Genomic DNA, 20526 nt, shown 5'->3' with positions numbered 1-20526 from the left:
CGCCGCCGGCTCCTGCGGCTCGGCGTAGCGGCTCGGTGGGTGCCGGAGCCGCCACGGCTCCGCCCGCGCTGAAGGGCAGGCGACAGCGACCCGCCATGGAGAAGGTAGCGGCCGCAGAGCTCCGTCAGAGCGCGCTGGCGCCGCTCACTGCCATCTGCCTGGGTGAGTGCGGCCCGGCCACTCCCTTGGCGATGGGGTATGTCCGGACACGGCGGGCATCGGCTGTGGGGACTTCTGGGCCCCCACCTCCCCTACGGGAAGTGACCGTGGGCAGGGGGCGCGGGACGGGACGAGGCTGCAACGCACCGAATTGTGACGGCGGAGTCCCCTCCCGTCACCCCTCTTACGAACGGGGCGAGGAGCAGTGCGGCCACGGGTCCCTTAGACACCCGCTCGGGCTGCCATGCTCGGGCTGCCATTCCCGGCCGCTGTCGGGGGCCCGCGCAGAGCAGCGGAACCCATCGCCTTCCCCTTGACTCTGGAACCGCTGCCATAACCTCGCATGGCTCTGATAAAAAAAAAAAAAGTTCAGGAGGCATCGCTGGTTCTTCCCCGGGCTGTGAGCTCGTGTGGGGCGCGGGTAGGCAGCAGCGCCGGGTCTCGGTTAGGGATTGCTCGGCGCCGCTGCGCGCTTGCCTGGCCCTTGAGTGGCAGCGGGAAGAAACATTTTCTCCCCCTCTGTGTCTCTGCCATATTCTGCTCTCTTCCCTGCCTTCTGCTTGAAGTGGTTGCTCTCCGCTCTGCTTCACAGCAGGTGTTAAGCAGTGACAACGTGGTGAAGCGTATTACTGGTCTCCAGTCTGTCAGTCCATTTTGCAGGGAAGATGTTTTTTGTTAGGCAGAAGCATTGTGACTAGAACGAGCGACCGATAGACCCCGTGTATTTAACAGGGGCACGTGAAATTAGGAGTAACTGGAGCTGACTGCTCTGTTCCTGCGTCCTGCCAGATGATTCTGGTGGGGCAGTGTAGTCAGGAGAACCTCATGTAGCTGAGCAATGCTGGGGCTGCACTGAGCTCTCCAGACACTTACTTGATAAACTGTCACAGCTCCTTAATCCAGAAGGTGCTAAACCCACATCGCTTTACTAATGAAGTGGATTAGAGTTAATTTTTAATAATTCCAAGTGACAGGTCTATTCGTTATGTAAACGATCAGAGAGAGATATCTGTGGCCAGACTGCTTGTTCTCTTTTTGTAAAAGTGCTTCCTTAACATCAGTGCTTGCCTCGAAAAATCTAGGAAGTTGAAGTTCAAAGGTCGCCTTTGGTTATTTCAAATTTATCTATTTTAATTAACATAATTGCAATGTAAAAAGCTAGCTAAACTATAAAACCGTTTGAACATCCAGGTAGTACAACTCTTCTGTTTTTTTCAGTCTTAATGGGATTTCAGAGATGTGCTACAGCATGAGGATAATGTCTGTTGCACTGTTTATTTAAAGTTAGAGAAAGATACATATTTTCACTATATATCTGAATTTCTTATGGTTTTTTTTTGCGGGGGGTGTTTTGGTTTTTGCTTTGGGGTTTTCTAATGGCCCAGTCAGACCTTTGTTAAAGCTTTTGTTATTTGACAGAAATAGCATGGTTATTGTTAAAATGACTAATGAGATAATAAAAGGTTATGTAAAATCCAGAGTTGAAGTGAGAACACTTTTATTTAGGTGTGGGTGATGTCAGTTTAGTAGATTTCTGCTTTCTATGACTTCTAGAATTTCACTGTCTGGCTCTTCTTTTCAGCTGGAATGTTTTATTCCTATTCCTTGCACAACTGACAGTAGTGGAAGTTGAGAAACATGAGAGGTGGGAAGCTTGTAAGGTATTTTGCTTCAGTGAACCCATAAGAATACAATGCTGCTACTTGAACTATTTTTGTATTTTACTTCCTGCTTGTCTGTCCTTTCCTTTCATCCTTGTTTTTGGTTCTTGCTTCTTGCCATTCTTTTCTTGTTTTCCCATAGCTTGTGTGTGGGTGTTTGATGTCTGTATCAATGCACTGCCACTGACCATTGCTGTGTGACCTCATCTGTAAACTGCTGCTCCAAAGACTGAAATTGGGTTTGTTTCAACTGTTCTTTTATGAAGCCATTTTGTTTGTCATTCTTGAGAAATTCTGGAGGACATAGAAAGTTACCAAATAAGAAGGAATCGGTGAAACTGATGTCTCTCCTGGCTATGGGAAAAGCCTTGTAGCTGTCAGTTGGTTTGGAGGTGCCAAGATGTAAATTTCCCTTTTGAACCAAATAGCTGCTTTCCCAGCTGAAAACCTCACCCTGAGAATTATTTAGCAATACAAATGAATGGCACAGTAAGTTTCCTACATGGAGTTCAAGCCAACTGAACCACTTCTGGGTTGGTTTTTTTTTTCCTGTCTTTCCCATAACTGTTCCAACAGTTAAGAAAAAGAGCATCTAGAAAACTTTCTAATACCCTAGTCTCTCACCTGTTTTTATTTTGACAAGGTTTTGTTTTGACAAGAGACAAGAAAATCAACAGGGAATGGCTGTTCTTTCTTACGGGCCTCTGATGGTTTTGAGAGCTGACTGCTGGTTTGCAGTGCTCTTGTGGTTTGATTTGATGGTCTTGAGTGAGCAAAATGATTATTGGAAACTAAGCTTATTCAGTTGCTTGGGAAAGTGTCTGATGTGAGGCTTAGATTTTATTTTAAAGAACTGTTTTTGCCGACTTCTTGGTTTGAAAATGAGAGCAAAGAACTTGCAACTGCAGCTAATGAAAGTTTTTTTCAGAGATAAATGACTGGTTTTAGGGGGTTCTCTTCCTTAGGGATCTGCCAGATGTGGTGTGCAAGGCTGTCTGTAAATATTTCTGGTAGTAAGCTAGGACTCTCTGTTTAACAGTCCTCAGTAATGTAGCTGTGAGTTGGCTAATTCCACTCTATTATGCCCCTTGTCTTTATCCTACTTATTTCCATTTGAAGGGCATAGCCATGTAAGCTTGTAAGCCATGTGAGGAAACCTCTCCTTCAGAGTTTGTGTTCTCTTACGGCTGTTGGAGTATTCAGGTAGGAAACATGAAGAAAGATTGTAGAATGGTAGCACAGACCCAGACTTTTCCATACAACATGTCTTCAAACACTGCTTTCATTTGTGCTGATAATGGTTATGCAGAGTATATTAATTCACTTTCTTTGGAGCACAACCAAGTATTTTAATTCTCATGAATATAAATTTGTGACATAATCATGGGTTAATTTAATCTCAGTCTTTATGACTATATTACTATGCTTACAGAAATAGGGACATTTTAGTATTGTGTGAGGAAATGTTGTGTTGCTGTTACTGCTGCAATCCAGAGTTTGTCACAAATGGCAGAGTTAACAGAGTTAACAGAACCATGTTGTTTCCTGGTACAGCATGGTATTGTTGCTTCTAGGTAAGCATTGATGCTTCTGTTAGGCTTTCCCACCTAACAGAGCAAGCTAGCACTGTGAAAGAAGAAATAATTTCATGGCACATTGTCATTATCATATAACAAATGTTACTGTACACTCGTAATAAAATCACTGCTGTTAGAGTCCTTTGAACATGGTATTAAAGCTTATTAACACAAATCTGTGGCTCAGGTGTGTTTCTCCTCGAGCTGTAGCATATATGCACTGCCATTTAGTTGCCGTTCTTCCTTTGTGTGTTCCTAAAAGCTCAGATCCAAGACCACTTAGAAGGAGGTAGAAGTCACTGCCCTTGTCCCTGTGGTAGTGACCCTGGAGTCTGTGACAAGTGATGACAGGAGCAGTCTTTCTCTCTGTTTTGCAGGGCCTGGCCTCAGCCTGAGGTCTGTAGCAGTCTTCCCAAAATCACTGTCTGCAAAAAGTTTTGGCTTCAGGAAGGAGAAAATGGAAATTGTGGATAGCCAGATGTAAGTCAGCAAGGGACAGCTGTAGGTGCCTGGGCTGCTGCAGTATGGTGACTGAAAAACATGACTGGGCCTGAACTGGAAAGCTAAGGGATTATATTTCATTTACACCCCTTTAGTGTCTGGTACTTTATGTACCTCTTCTGCTGATTTAAGTTATGCCAGAATGTAGTGAGGGTAGTCAGAAGGTAATTGTTTTGTGATGTGTGTAGGCAGTGTAGAAGACAATGGGGGCCCACACTCTCAGACATAAATAATGTTAATTGTCAGCTGCTTCCTAAGTGACTGTTGGGAACAGGGATGGTTTCTCTTCCTCTCTTCTCCTATTGTTGATTTTTTGGTGATGTTTTAACTAAATTCTTGCCAGGAGATTAACTATTAAAAAATTTAAGACTTAATATATGCAGAATAAAGTCAAAGTGAGTGCTTGGGCTGGGATGTTGTAAATTAAGTTTCTGGTAATGTTTTAAACCTTTCTAATTCTTGTAAGTATTTGTCGTTTTACTAATAGGCTATCTTTGTAGATTACAGATTACTGTTTTAATGAGAGCGGTTAGTGGAACATGCTGTAGTTGTTAGAGAAGTGCCTTAAAGAATGTGTGGGGAAGCTAATATGAAACTGCATGTTAATGCTGACTTCTGAACCAACAATGACACAGGACAAATTTTTTTTTTTGGCAATAACTACTCTTTCCAGATCACTTGGTATACACTGTGAGAGGATACTTTTGAGAAAATGAAGTCTTTGGAACTTAATTTGCAAGTCAGATATGTATTGCAAGTACTGCCTCATCCTGTTTTGATTGTACTAGTGGACCTTGTTGAAAACTTATTTGCTTTTGCTTAGTCTAGGCAATCGTGTTAGCTTTAGCAGTTGATTTTCAAGGTGGTACTTACCTGAGGGGAGCAAACTTCGCTTTATTCAGAGATGTATTTAAAGATAATATTGGCATTAGTTATTATCCAGCATTTAAGCAGACAAAATCACTAGCTGTGATGATAAATGTTTTAGTGTGATTGTTCTTCTGTGTTCCTCAATGAAAATAAATCCTATGGAAGATAATTTAGAATAGATTGGCAGTTGTTTCTTTTGATAGCATGTTTCGCAGATACTAAACTAACATGGTGTGTTGACTCGTTTTATCTACAGTGAAGGATAATAGTTGATTACATGACTTGCCTGTGCAGATAAGCAAAGTTCTTGTTGGAAAACTGCAAAGCATTTATGCTAACACCCCACCAAATACCTAAGAATAGTTAACTTCTGACTGCCACCCTGTGCCACCACTAGAACCTGTCTGAAAATTATTTTTCTGTCTTTACGCAGTGAATCTCTTCCTAACTGGGAAAATAGAGAGCGCTGTTACCTCATTAGGTAAGGTATACTTTTTTTATTTGTATTAACTGTTCATTTGAGATGTTATTTTTATTTGTATTAACTGTTCATTTGAGCTGTTACTGTTTCTTTTCCATACAAAGAGATGTTCTAATGAGAGAGTGACCTTTTTTAATGACGTTTGTTTAAGACAGACTGACAATGACATCTTAGGACGTTTAGGACTTAAGTTTTCCTAGGCTTTGTCCCGGTGGCACCAAGGCCAGGGATCGTCGTCCCGGTGGCACCAAGGCCAGGGATCGTCGTCCCGGTGGCACCAAGGCCAGGATCGTTGTCCCGGTGCCAGCCACAGCCAGGGATCGTTGTCCCCGTGCCGGGAGGGGCGGTGCTGGAGCCGTGTGGGCGCGGCTGCGGGTGCAAGACAAAGGTGCTGTGCGGAGGCTGCGCCGCCATTTCCGTTCCTGTCCCGGGGCCGGAGCGGCGACGAGAGCGAGGGCCGCGTCGTGTTGCGCTCTGTGAGCGCTTTGCGCGGCATCATCCCCTCTTACACGCTGTTCTCATTAGTGTTGTTGCTGTCGCTGTTTGTTTTCTTATATATACTGGTTGCTATTTCCAGTAAATTGTTACCTCAACCCGTAATCTGTATTTTGTCTCTCACCTGAGGGGGTGGGGGGACAGGAGTGGCGGCGTGGGGTTTATTTTCCAATTGGGTTTAAACCTTTACAGGGTTATAGACTGCATCATTGTCATTGTGGGGGCTTATTTTCCAGTTGGGCTTAAACCACAACAGCGTTATAGTCTGCATCATTGTCACTGGGATAGATAAAAATTGTAAGCTTGAGGCTAAGATCATAATATGTGCTGATACGTTTAGGGGAAAACTCTGTATTTAGGAAATGTGCCTGGGAGCATCACGTCAGGGAAGGTGGCTCATTCCTGAAGAAGCTAAAACAAGAATATTACAAATGTCTTATGAATGCTAGCGTGGAAATTAAACCAGAATCACAGCGCTTTGTGTAATTTCCTTATCTGTGCAGTACTGTGATTTACTGGCACTGTGGCAATATTGCAGTCAGGGTCCTCTTAATGATAAGGACCCTCTTGTGCCTGTCAGTCCACCCTCATGTGTAGATGTACTTTATGCCCAAAGAGGCTGCAACTTACTTGGCTTTTTCTGTTTTAATATAAGGGGGTGGGACGAAAGGATATGGGAAAACAGAAAATTCTAGGATAGTAGATCAATTAATGTGGGAGCTTGAGTGTTCAAGTCAACAGTTGGGGGTTGAGAGAAAGTTTAAATCAGGGAAAGGTAGTAATTTTATGATTAGGTAACCTGCTTAATTTAAGCTTAGAGGAAGTGTGGATAAGCCATACAGGACATGTATTGTTTGCAACACAGTATTTTCCATTCTTTCATTGCAAAAAGTACACAGTGTCATTTATGTCCTAGTATGTTCTGCTTGGATGGTTCTTTAGCTTTTGATGGAGTTTGGCATCTTTGGTGTATGAGACATGAGTTTACAAAGTGTAAACTGAGTAATTACACAGTGGCTTACTTAGACTAGTGATACTTCTTCAGCCTAAAATATGTAGAGCTTCTTTCAGTTGGCTCTGCTGCTTTCTAACACTTTTTTTTCACTAGAAATAGAGTTGTTATGTCTGGCTTTTATTTTTTAAAGTATGCTGAAAACCTCAGAGTGTTGTAGCCTTCATGGCTTTTTTGTCTTCATACAGTTTTGAGTTATCCTGTTTCATGATGGTGTAAGTGGAGCTGGGGATGTAGCTTCTGTAACGTGCTTGAAGAAAGCTAGGTCAGCCTATTGATCGAGCAAGTGTGAGCTCCAGTTTTTTCACGTCTGTGAGCTGAACCCTTGGACAGTGCCATCGTTGATTCTGAGCAGGGACAGAAGCAGCCAGCTGGAGACTGGGCAAAGTGAAGGGGAGCCTTAAGTCTTCTTTTTCCACAGGCATAAGGGATCTGCATTAAACCACATGTGCAAGCCCTCCTTGAGGAGCATTGTGAGAACTTGGAGAGAGTTTCCTGCCGACCCTGAGACAGCTACTTGAGGAAATGTATATTGCCAAGCATTTGATTTTGAGAGGAGGTTCCTTGTGGCAGGTGCAAAACATCTTTTAACCTGGAGCAGATGGTTGGGATGTGTTCCTTGTGATTGTGGCAGGCCCTGGTGCAGAAGAGTGTAAAGCTGCAGGATTTATTTTCAGCTGGGACTGTCTGAAAATTTATTCCGGCACAGTACCCTCAGTGCTGTCCTTTGGCGAAGCTCAGTGTCTGTTTTATTACAGTTGCTTTTGCAAAAATAGGAGTAATATTATTAGTGTAAAGTTTTTGGAAACTTCATTGCATATATTTGTGGCATATTTAACTGGCAGAGGGAATCTACTACTGTTTACAGTAGAAGACATCCATTTGATGATTACAGAAAGCAATTAAGATTTATCTCCCCCTCATAAGGGGGAGATCTCCTCTTGACAGAAACTCTCTTAACTCAGATTGCTTCTGGCATTTGTTTAAAGTTTGGGGGTTTCTTTTTCATTGTTTGTTTGCTTGTTTTTTGTTGTTGTTTGGGTTTTTTTTTTTAATTGTGGAATATTTATTATTGTCTGTGTTTATAATGTATCTTTTCTTTAAAAGCACCATCTCAGTAAGATTTTTGGTTGGTTGGTTTGCCAGTCCAGGAATTGATATTTTTATGTGTCTTCAGTAATACTAAATGTGGGAAATATAAGCAGTTTGGAGCTTCTAGTAAATTGGGATTTCACTTTTCTTTTAGGTTTGTGCAGAAAAGCTCTGGAAAGACAAGAAGAATTGTTGAAAAAGTGTTATCACTGCTATTCTTACATGTTGTCACTGATGACAATGCCTTCAGAATCCAGGACTGTACTTTCCTATTTAGGAACTTCCCTTTCCTTTAGATTTTTTGGCAATTTGAACAGGCTTCTGTTTATTTTCCTTAAGTAATTACAGTGTCATGCTGAAGCCCTACTTAATAACACAGTACTTAGTGATTTTGCAGACTTCATGGCCAGGAGCTGCGGATGGAAGTAGGGCCCTTTTATTGAGACTGAAGCCCCAACAGTATAAAATTCTGCCCTTGTGTGGTTTTACCAAAATGGTTTTACCATTTGGTTGCTAGCACTGAAGGCTGTGTTTAGTAGAGGCTTTTCTTTCAAAATTTATGTGGGTGAAAAAAGAGCTGCTGAAATCGGTGCTCAGGTGCTTCACCTTGTCTGCCTTGCAGCAGTTATTGCACAAGGAGTAGAGAGGCAGGCGGCTGCTTTAGGAAGGATTGATATTTGCAAATCCTATAGTAATGAGTGTTGGTGGGGAAAAAAACCCACATCAAAACCATAAGGCAATTAAGTGAGGTTTGGATAAACGCTATAGTAGTTTTGGGAGGGGTGTATGTGTGTGTGTCCCCAGTTTACTCCAGCAGGTTTAGAGGACAGTGGCATATTGTTAAAATAGTGTAATGAAGTTTTGGCAATATTGTCTTGGTGTGATTAATACAAATTATAGCGTATTCCATAATCAAATGTGCCCAGAAATCGTTATTGTATCGTTAAGGTTCCATGGCTGGGAATCTTGTGTCTCTATGCGTGTGTGTTGTGTGTGTGTGTGTGTGAGTTTGCTTTGGTGCACGCATTTCTTAAAAGCTGCCCGGGCAGCCTCTCTGCCCCTCGCCGTTGCGGGGTTGGACATATCGCGCAATGGGAAGCTGCAGTGACGTCGTTTGCAGCCCCAGGCTTGGTCTCTTCTCCTGTGGTGGTTCGGGAAGTCGGAGGTACAACACTGAGAGAAAACAGTAGCAAAAAGCTGTTTCCAGCCCTAGTCTTGGTCTGTCCCCCTCCTCGCGGTTTCAGGTGTTAGAGGCACTGCACTGGGAGAAAAGGGCAGTGAAGCCCACCCCGGTTCAAGCTGCCATTTAGCCGCACACAGCCAAGAGGATCCAGCCCAGCCACTCTATCTTCACTGCCTCTAGGAAGACAAATTGCCACCGTGAGTTTCTAGCCCTCTGAATCCAAAGAACTTCAGTCAGGGTTCCAGCCATCTCGAGATAAGCCAAGTGAGAGATAAAAGAATGGAGCAGGGGCGGTGCAGAAAAGACTGACACCATTTCACCCTTTGTCCTTTGACCCACGTGCTCGAAATCCAGGGCACTATCTCGGAGGGGTGTGCCTGGCAATTTTTGTTCGGATTTTTGTTCGGGATTGAGAAAGGAGTGGTCAAATAGAAAACCCAAATCTATTTGCACTTCAACCATCCTTGTTTCTTTGAGCTTTTGCCCCTTCCACCAGCACGGCGCCCGTCCAGGGCTGAAGGCTGATAACAGTTCTGGCCTTGTGGATTCCCTTAATCTTATCAAGATAAAAGGGGGCAAAAGGAATCCTTTTGCCATTGAGCACAAGAAATCGCTAATAATATTAATGATGTATGAGAAGTAATTTGTATAACCACTCCTGTCCTGGAGAATGTAATGAATATTCATGAATTTTACCTATAACACTGTGCTTTTGGAGTACTGGTGTGTGTGTGTTTGTCGGAGAGAATTCTCCACACATCCGGTGCACCGAATGAAGCAAATACCCACTTCTCTGACTTGGTCTCTGAAGTGTCTCTGGGCTTGATTGGGGCGAATCAGTATGGAGCAGTTTTTTATCTGGTGGTTATTTACTATTGTTTTTGGCTGTTGCTGTTCTGCTTGTTAGTAAAGGCTTATTTTTTCACTTAATCTAGTTGCGTTCATTACTTACTTGGAACCCTGCTGGAGACAGCTAGACCCAGAGGCTTCTCCTTTAAATTGTCTTAAACCAAAACAGATAGGAATTCAGGTTAGTGGTCTATTCAAATCAGAACCCTTTGCAAGAGCCAAGTGGTTGTCCTTTTGATTTTAAGTAGGAAAAGTCTGAAATGCTTGATAGGTGTCAGAGGGGATAAGGCCATGGTAAAGTATTGGCAACAATAGCCATTGTCAGATGAACTGCCCAGAATGGCATATAGTGTCAGTGCAGCCCTTACCTTGCTACATCCTTAGATTTGAACAGCTACAATTCTTCTGTTAAAAGGAAAAATCTGTTTCTTTTGTCGCTTTTTCTTTCCTTGTCTTGCATTTACATCAGATGTGCAGTGTTAGCAAGAAAAAGGATTTCTCACTGAAGACCTGAACTGTGTTGTTACAACAGATCCTCTACGTTGGGAAACTGTACATTATTACAAAAGAAAAAAAATGTAGTGATACTACTTAAAAAGACCTGAGATACTTAAGTAACTATTTCTCAGAGTCTTTGTAATTACTTCCTAAAACTGAGAAACAAGTATTTGGGAGAATAATAGCTCCACTAACTACACTGATGAATATGTGAATGGAAGTGCTCATGTGGAGCCATCAGCCTGTTAATAGGAATTCGTTAGAATGGAAACCCAGTAAGTTTTGTGTAATTGTGATCTGTTCTATTGCAAATACTATGAATAAGGGATATTAATCCAGAACATTATTTGGTACAAGGGCAGCAGAAATATTTGCAGAGGTGTTACTGGAAGCATCTGGATAGTGTTGCCTGGTGTATTTGTTCTTTCACTTTGTGCATTCTGTTTTGTTCCCATTTTGAACTTTTCTTAACCTGGCAGTTAGGAAATGCAGCCTTTCGAGGTCTTTTATGTGTTTGCTAGCTCTTGCTCCTCTTTTGCTCCTGTGATATGTCGATGCAGTAACAAGTGTGTGGAGGACCACATTTGTAGACCTAAAGAAACTGAGAACTAGAGTTGACAAGTCCTGTGGATCTTATATATTCGCTTTTATAATTCTACAATTGCAACTACATCTCAGTATTTTCCAGCATTGAGCATAGCATGGAGCCTCTCTGGTTTTAGAAATGGATAACAAAAATGTTCTTGTTTTTGTAACTGCATTACTGCAAAATATTGTTTGGAAACAAATGCTTTAATGTATTTATGTATTCAGTATGTTTTTGTGGCCTTTGAAACTAGTAGAAATTATATGCACGTATTTCAGGGGAATACCCTACCTGGAGAGTAAAAATAATAGCGTTTTTATGTTTTGCCTCAGGTAAGTTACATCATGCTTTCTGTATTCCTGTGGCTCTCACTTCAAAAGTGCTTATTGTGAACAAACAGAATAGTGCCAGGCCCAGGTTTCCCTGAGGGGACATATTGCAGCCCAGTCCCAGCACCAACCAGGAGTGCCCCAGGCAGCCCTGCCACCTGACTTGACTGCAGCCAAGTAGCTTTGCTGACACTCCTCCCCTCCATCCCCCCAGTGCAGTTAAACCTGATCCTGACTGGGAATTGAAAATGATGTATTTATGTGGCTAGATTTCAAGCAATACCATGAATCTCTCATTTATAATGCAGCGTATTTGGATGCGTATGTGTATGAGGTGGCAAGGTATAGGCAGCCTTTTTCTCCCCTTGCTGCGTTTTTCAGCTACAAGAATGTAAGCGTCTGTCAAAAACTGGAATATTCAACTGCAGTCCACAAGTCGTGCTCTAGATAGTAATTTGTTTTAAAAATAATTTAAATAGTATTTTTGGGTAATGTTCAGAATAGCTATTACATTACAAAGAATTTTTCCTCTTGTAGTCTGCTAAGAGTATGTTTTCCTATCAGAACAGCTTTTCAAGTTGTCCTTGGAACATTTCATTTTCATTTTTGAATTGCTTAATTACAAATTATAAGTATTTGATGTAGCCTGCTGTTTTCCATAGGAAGAACTAGATGTGCTTTGAAAATGCTGAGCTTTATTTGGCCTTGTTTGCTCTTTTCCCCGTCTTGAAATTTTTCCCCATCTAGATGAATTCCAAAGGAATTTAGAGTACTTTAGTAATGTTCAATGAAAACATTTAACATTGGACTCCAGTTTACTTTTTTGTGGGACATGGGGTTGTGGTGGGTGGGTGATATTTTTTTAACTATTACAAACTCTTCAGGTCTCTATGGTTAAGAGAATAAACAACATATCCAGGAACATGTTACAACAAAAATGGGGTACTGGCTATTTTACCGTTAGCATGGATCTTCTTCACATGCTGGGTGACCTACCTAGTCTTTGGGAAACTGGTAAGAAGGATTTCTGTATTACATCCTCTTGGCAGATCCATGCAGTAATATTGATTGTAGCCTGTGGTAGATTCATAGAAGATTATTGATGGGTCCTGCATTGAAATGCAGGTTATGCTTAACTACACTTGGTGTGGGTGTCTTCATTAAAAAACAGGGCAGGGAAGAAAGCAGTGAGAGGCTAAAACTGTTGACTCTTGTTTGTCTGCAGTCCTCAGAAACTGATGGAAGCTCTTGAAGCTAATATGAATTGTTGATTAGGCAAAGCATTAACAATACTATTTTTCTCCCCTTTTTAACAGCTGCTTGCAGTGGAGAACTGGAACAGCACACAGAGAGACGGGGAGTCATCTATAGTCCTTCTTGGCCATCGAACTATCCTCCAGCTGTAAACTGCAGCTGGTACATTCAAGGAGATCATGGAGACATGATAACGATTAGGTATGGTTTGATATTTTGTAGAGGTAAAGGATTGTTTTGCTGAAATGAAACAAAATTTGAGTTCATACCTGATAACCAATGTGAGACTGTCTTCAGAGCTACTGGATAATTGAAGAAAGCTGAAATTGGTTATGCTGGAACATGATTACAGGTTGGGCACCTCTCTCTGTTTAAAAATGCTTCACTATGTCTTGTTTCTGTAGGCTACTTCTGACATCCATAATTATTCAAGTCACTTGTTGTCTTTTAATGTATTTATCTGACGATTGGCGAGAGAGAACTCATACACGACTTAACATAAGTCATAAAGCAAGCTTCATTTTATTTCACCAAACGAGAAACTTATATACTGTTACAGATGTTTCTAATTATAGCTACACACGTATCTGCAGTTTGTTCTCACATATTCAGGGATTTTCTTGGTGACTCCCTATCTTTTCTCATAACACTTCTGACTCCCTATCTTTTCTCATAACATTTTTCTCACAGCCTAGATGCAAAGCTGTGGTTCTCAGGTGCTAGTGTCTCATGACAGCCTGTTAGGATCTCCACTGAGGCCTGGCTATGCTGAGGCTTTGTTCAGGCCTGCTCAACTAACACAAGTTTTGCTGGAAAACTGCGTTTTCCAACATTTATCTTTGCAGTGCCTGAGATTTCATATACCTCTTACAGATGAGGGGGTAGGAAGCAACAGTATATTTACTCACATTAAATAGTCCCCTTTCTCTTCATTGCTTATAAATAGGAGTAGGTGAAGGTTATAAAACCAGGAACAGCCTCAGTGGGTATGTAAAATTCTTAGAACAAAAATGGCTTTTTTGCTAATGTCTTGAAATGGAGCTATGTTTAATAGACAGTTGAAGATAATTATTGCTTATTGTTACTTGTTTACCAAAAGACATATGTTTTTCTGCTTAATATTTATTTCCATCAAATCAAATAATAGTTAGCATTTGTCGTACAATTTCAGCTCAGTTCTAGAAAAATGCTATTCAATGAAGACTAAAATATATTGCAAATGGTTTGTTAAGAATGTTTAGGCTATAATATGAGCATACTGTGAATGTGCTTAATTTCTCTGGGCTAATGATCCTTCACAAACCAATAATTTCTTGCTTCAAAAATAAAACCTAGGAAAAGTTTTTTTTGTGGGGGGTTTAGTACTGCTACATTTGACACCATCTGCTCATTCTTTGCTCAGCTGCTTAAAAGGACTGTAAAACCTCTTCAACTGCAGATGCTTAGAAATTAAAAACAAATTGGCTCCAGATGGAATAATAGGAAGGCTCCACCATCCCCAGTTCACAATAGGAACTACTCACTAAAAGTAATGAAGTAAATACATGCCAGCATTTGAAATTCATAAATAGAAACATGCTTTTAAACCCCATTACATTGCACTGGACTTGGGGAATTTGTTTCAAAGTAGATTGTTGGAAACTGAGAAAATATATAGGTGAGACAAAGGACTTTGCTCTGGAGAGTAATGCTGCAGTTTATGCTGTGAAAATGTCTCAGAGCTCCAATTAGAATTAGGACTCTCTTCTGCAAGTATGGATGCAATACAGGCTAAAGAAATACAGGAACGTGAGGTGTGGCAACTGGTAATAATGAGCATACAGTTTAGATGTATGCACAGCAATATGACTTGAAAGGTTTCTTCTTAATGGGTTTGTTTTCTATGACTGAATACACAGCCATAACCTGCCCTCCTCTGCACATGCAAATAATAGGAACTATGTGTTTACATCCCAGGGACTAGTGTTGTGGTGTTATGTTTCTGTCTATAAATGTACTTGGAATGACTCACTCCAGTGTATGAAATGCATAATGTTACACCATCTGAGGATTTCTTTACAAGGCTGTTGCCCTTGTAGTGCCAAGGATGTAAAAGAAGGAACTGACTTGCCTAGGCTAAGAGTTTTCAAATGTGAGCATGTTTTCTGCTTACCAGTTGGATATGCTTCTTATTCTAACAGTGTGTTGGTAAGGGCATAAGACTAGCTTTTTATATTTTCCTGAGAAAATGAAACACAGTTCTTGTGCTAACATCTGGATTTTGAAAGGTTTCAAAAAACCCATCTCCTTTGTGTTGTGTTACACTGTATGTATTTCCTTTGATCTTGAATTCTCGTTGACAGTAAGAGAGCAGTGTTAGGTGAGAGACGTATATAATGAGATACAGCAGGAGTCATTAAGGGATAAACTTGCAATTGAAAGTTTTTATTTCTAAATCTTTTATTTCTAAACTGTTTGCAGTTGGTTGTTCTTTTTTATAAACCTATTATTCAGCAACTTTCAGTACAACAGTGACCAAACTTACATGTGGATGTGGGATGCTGGCTTCTGTGGCCATGTCTTTCAGAAGCTATATCTTAATGTCTGTATTTCATGTGTATGTTGATTTTCTTCATATCCTCACATTTCCATGCTTATTGTTTTGCTATGCAGTTTACTTTGTAGAAATCCTTCAGGGAGCTTTCCCATGAGCAAGTGTATGTTCTTTGTGCTTATACCACTCTGTGCACATTTCAATACTTTTCTCAAGTTTGTGTGTCTGATGGAATGGTTCTGTTGAGACCTGGGAACACGTCTGTAGCCACTGTTTTCCAGGACTATGTGAAGTCTCTTTAAATTTGGGTAATCAGTTGCTAGTTATTGTTTTAGAAAGAACTTGATTTTTTCAGCCATTTTCTCTATTTTTATGCTTCTTTGCACAGAGGATTACATAAAATCATGTAAGATCAGATAAAGATGTCATATGCAGTAACTGCCTTTTTGCCATCCTTTACAGGCTTTATAAGTGTATGTTTCCTCATATCTGAGAAAAAGATTAAAAAAAATTTTGTTTATCAGTTGCTGTTACCTGATGGTTGTCAGTAACCCTGATGTGGGCGGAGTATAAATTTATTATTTTATTATTGGAATTTAGGGAACTGACAGTAAAATGCTTTCCATGTTCAGCATTCAAGGTAAGAGTATTGAAAAGTGATCTACTTAGTGACCCGCTCAAGCTATTATTAATTGTGGCGAGGGGATCATCTTCATTGGCTTTCACTTCAGTGATTCGTGACGTTGTCTTTGAAAAAAGAAATTGTCAGATACCATTTGAGTTTTAATTTCTGCATAAAATTGGGGTCTGTTCATGTATTCTTGCTGGCCTGTAATTGCGTGAAGAGTTAAAAGGACTGCTTCATAGTCTATTTACCAAACTCATGGTGTTTCAGAACTTGACATTAACTGGAGAAAACCACATAATAGCCATTTGCTTGCTCAGCTTTTGAAGAAACAGTCCTAGTGTCTTTTCCCTAAGGTTATGCAGCTAGCTGGTGCTTGGGAGCTGAGGGCGGAATAGAGCTTTCCTGATTTAAGGTCCTTGTGCTTCAATGGTTAAGCAGAAGTTTTTAATGAGCCAATTAAGTCATCAGTTTTTCACAGTGTGCACATTCTGTAAGAAGTTGGCGAATAGAAGTAACCTTTCTTGCTTAATTGGTCGGTCGGTTTTATTTTGGGACTGTGCTTTACTGATCTACCCATAATATTTATTGTCCAATTTCTAAAATTAGTTTAGAGGGCTAAATTGGGCATTTACTTTATTTATTTCCTAATTACTTTCATTCAGATTTTGCACCCCATGTTTGTCCTTTTCCAGTTATTAAGAAAGCTTTTTTTCCTTTCATATGTAGTCCCTCATGCCTAAATTATTGAAAGGGGTGTAGAGAATTCGCTACATTATTTATAGAAGTACTTTTTTTCCTAGCTAATACTGTTCCTTTCAATGCAGATGGCAAACAACTTAGGTCTGCTAAGCATTAGTTTCACTGGAAGCACATTTTTCTCATATATATAGACTGTTAATGTGTGTTTATGATAATCTGGTTTAATTAAGTTCTTTCCAGCAGCATAAAAATATTTGTCAGTTAATAGGAAGATACCACTGTATTCTGTTACTTCACGTGAGTACGTGAGTGCATAGGTGAGAACTGATATATATGACCAACCCTGTGATTTTCTCTAATCTCCTGGAGTTCTGCTCACTGTTGGATGTTAGTGTCATGCCCCTGAAAGAAGAATCAGATGAATTTACTGATTTCTGTAGAATTTAGTAAAAACAAGACGTAGTACTGCATTTCTCAGTTCACATTGCGTTGTTCTGATCCCCAAATTCTGAATACTTTCAATGTTTAATAAGCTATTGTTGTACTTTTGTATAAAAATATGGAAGAGACATTCCAAAAAGCAAGACAACTGGAGGTGCTGCTTTTGAATAGTATCTTTCAGGAGAGACAAAACTGGCAAAATTTGGTCCAGTAATTTTGATCTTGTACATCAGTCTCCTTCTCTATTCCTGTATTGTTCTGGAGATCTACAAGTAGCAGTGAGAACAGCTTAAGGGCCAGACCATTTTAAACGATGTTCTGTGATGGGTGTTGTATTTTGCTAACGTTTCAGTTCTAATGCTCAAAATACCAATGTTTGACTGCTTTTCTCTCCCTGCCCTGTGAACTAGGGCTGTGTGCTCTGGTTGTGGAGAGGAATAGAAATCTGGAGGAATGACAGGTTCTCCTTCCCTTTATCACCAAGTGCCAAGATACCAAAGCAGGGGGGCATTGCTGTAGAAGTGAAGCTCTTCGGTGGAGGGGAATATCTGGAGCAGGTGGAGTGTGGGAGGGGAAGGCTGTAGTTGAGGAGAGCAAGAGTTTAGTGCCACTGTGCACTGCAGCATGCATGGTAGGATGGACCTCTGGGTCCACGTTCCAGTCCTGTCAGAGGGCTTTGCTGGAGAGGATTAGTGACTGAGCAGACCTGTCTTTTGCTTTTCTTCTCAAATCCTGTGCTTCCCTGCCCAAGATGTTTAAAAATACTGCAGTACTGACTGGTGCTGCATGAGATACGGGTGAAGTTATACATGAATACTCGCTCTTACAGTATGGCTCCTGTTTGTTGTTTTAGTTACAAAAAATGATGCAGCTTTTTGATACAAAGGGTCTGAGACTTTCCTCAAGAACAGTAACTACAGACTTCAGTACTTTTCCAAAGACTGTACAGTGTCTGTATAATCCTACAAGCAGTACAAGCACAAGTCTTGGTCCAGTATTTCCACTGTATACCATCACTCATTCAACCACTGGACTAATTCTTTAGATAGAAAAAACTGAGAAAGCTTTGAAAATTTTGAGAAAGCTCAGCTGAATAAATAAATGTTTTGTGGGTAGCAGGATTAAATTATTCTTCAGAAGGCTGTGATGGAGCAGCACTAGATCTAATTACAGATAATGAAAGAAGTGTAGAGGCTGAATGCAGTATTCAGGACTCTTGGCTAAAATTAATTAGTAGGCTACTTCATGTCAGACTACTATGGCAGAAACTTCTGACACAAAACCTTGTGGTCACAAATGCATTACAAAGTGAAACCAAATATTATGTACTTACAAATACAAACGTATTCATATTGTTTTCATATTTCTTTGCAAGGTAGTGTTTTTTGTGGTGAGGACTTGTTCAAGTATAGCATGCTTTCACTCTTGTGTAAAATCACCATCAATATAAATGAGTAAAAATTTGCTTCTAGTAGGGGCAATGTAACTTAAAAGGGTGCTGGAATAGATTGACAATGCCTTAATCAAAGGAAAATTTGTTGAAAGTAAATCTATTGATTAGTTTGCATAAGGTGGAGCATAATTGCTTCGACTTCTCTTTGGCCCTTAGCAGAAGAAATTTTGTAACTGCTATGGTATCTATTACATATAAAACTTCACATTGGAACTAGAACATATTTCAGTGAAATTGCATTTTTAACTCCTAGGCACTTGGGATTAAGATGTTTGTTTTTGTAAAAGAGTTTGTTCTTTTGAATATTCTGTATTGCCCTTTTCAAATACCAAGGCATTTTTTTCGGTAGCTTGTGTATCTCCGAGAGGAATGGTGTTCTCAGGTAATCTGTTAAACACGGTGTTTCCTTGCAAGTCTGTTCTGCCTCATCACCTTTGTACTCTGTGGCTAAAGTTTGGATTTGTTAGTGGAGAAGAGTGGGATTCTGCTCTGAATCTGAGATCCACAACTGACACTCAAGAAAATCAGTTATCGTCTGTATGCCTGGGCTTCTGCATTGGAAGCTGGAACTAAAGGTTATTCCTCTTCTACAACCAAAAAAAGCTGTTTATGAGCAATGTACAATACTATAATTTCAAGGTGCCAGTGAAAGATATTAATTATACATGAATTCAGACTCTTGAGAGGTATTGCTGTCATCTACAAAGTAGTTGGTAAACAAGGTATGTGCATGTAGCTGACTTTTCTGTACTCTTCCTTTGTGTGAATCTTAAGTGTTAAACGTTTTTCTTTTTTTTTCTAGAAAGAAATGAATTTTAAAGTAAATTATACACAGCTTATTATATAGGCAATTTCCCCCCCTGTGTTTGTGCAGTGTGTGTTGTGTAACAACTCTATGGCTGAATTATTTACTTGATAAACAAAAGTAGCTCTTTTCAGGAGGGAAGGGGAAGGGAAAGTGAGTGGCTGTGGGACCCAGTTGGAATGCTGAGAACTGGGAAAGATAGGAGAACAATTTGTTTGCCTCTTTAGGGTTGATCCTGGCACATCTGAAATAACTACAGAAGTAAAGGATCAAAAGATTTAGTAAGTGAACTTGGTTGTATCACACAAACAGAAGTTTTTATAACCATTCCCACCTCCCCTTCCCAGTTTTGAGTTTTCATTTCTTGATTTAGTGACTGTTCCCTTTTCTTAAAAACTTTTTTTGCTGGGCAGATAGGTATTTCTAACAGTCAAAAAGTTTTCATTAAAAAAATCCCTGTGAACAATCCTCCAAATAGGTGGTAGAAACCCTACATGATGTGTGGTGCCAAAATGAGTTACAGAGAGCAAAACTGATGTGGTAGCTCAGTAATGCTGTCTCACATCTCATGTAGCAAACAGAATTTATGTGAGTGCCTATAGTTTGCCTTTTCATGATGCAGTGGCTGTTCGCTTTCTTGGCCATTAAAAACATTTTATGCAGAACGCCTGTAACAGAAATAGTCTAGTTTATCTTTGAGTGGCTGAGTACTTAAATAGTTTTATTTTGGCTGCACAATTATCTAGAACTTCCTTGCAAAATACGCTGGTTGCAGAAGCTTGATGAGATTGTTTATAGCAAAGAATTAAGTACTGTGGGAATAGCACTTCTAGATTTCTTCCCAGCTGGGAACTCACACAGAGGTTGGTGGGAGAAAAAGAGTTAGAAAATGAAGAACATGTTTCTGGGTGGATTGTCCTTGCACATATGTTGTTTGTAATCTCTTAATTTCCTTTTAACTTATCACTTTCAATGCTCTCTTACTTCTCATGCTCTTGCTGATAATTTTTTTTTTGAGGATTATTAAGGCAATGTGTTTGGCAGAACCTACAGGTGTGGGTAGGCTGAATCTCCTGCTTAAATGAATTAGCTAGTTTATGTAGTAGCTGTTCTTGCCCTTTCAGCTTCGAAGGTCAAGATCTGGCAGGCATTGACAGCCTTTTGTAAATACACATTAGTATCAGAAAATTATCTTTCCATTTATCTTTTTCAAAGAATTTGATGTTAGTGAAAAATCCTGTATGGAAGGAGATCTGTATTTCGTTGCAGCTTTTCTGCATTTCTGAAAGTTCTGTCTAGATATTTTCATGGAGTTTGCACAGGCTTCTACCAGGTTAATTTGGTGTAGCTGAGTTACGTAAAAGAGAACCAAAATTAATTTCTGAGTGTTCCGAACAGTGTGTCCTTTCCTAATGAGTAT

General features: G+C 40.3%; 1 protein-coding gene across 4 annotated transcripts in view; it reads left to right on the top strand.

The window, feature by feature from the left end:
- Positions 1-46: 46 nt before the first annotated feature.
- Positions 47-20526, top strand: part of LRP3 (LDL receptor related protein 3) — a 29816-nt gene continuing 9336 nt past the window's right edge. The window contains exons 1-3 of one of the 4 annotated variants that reach the window (XM_085072104.1): positions 47-162; positions 5202-5249; positions 12610-12748. In XM_085072104.1, coding sequence (XP_084928230.1) covers positions 96-162; positions 5202-5249; positions 12610-12748 — 254 coding nt within the window. In that variant the 5' untranslated portion in view covers positions 47-95. The other 3 variants (XM_085072105.1, XM_085072107.1, XM_085072106.1) reach the window with 3 other exon arrangements.

The sequence above is a fragment of the Lichenostomus cassidix genome, chromosome 11 (genome assembly GCF_008360975.1).
Source record: "Lichenostomus cassidix isolate B80296 chromosome 11, HeHo_3.0, whole genome shotgun sequence".
In the NCBI taxonomy this organism is placed as follows: Eukaryota; Metazoa; Chordata; class Aves; order Passeriformes; family Meliphagidae; genus Lichenostomus; species Lichenostomus cassidix.
This window is presented reverse-complemented; position numbering and strand designations above follow the sequence as displayed.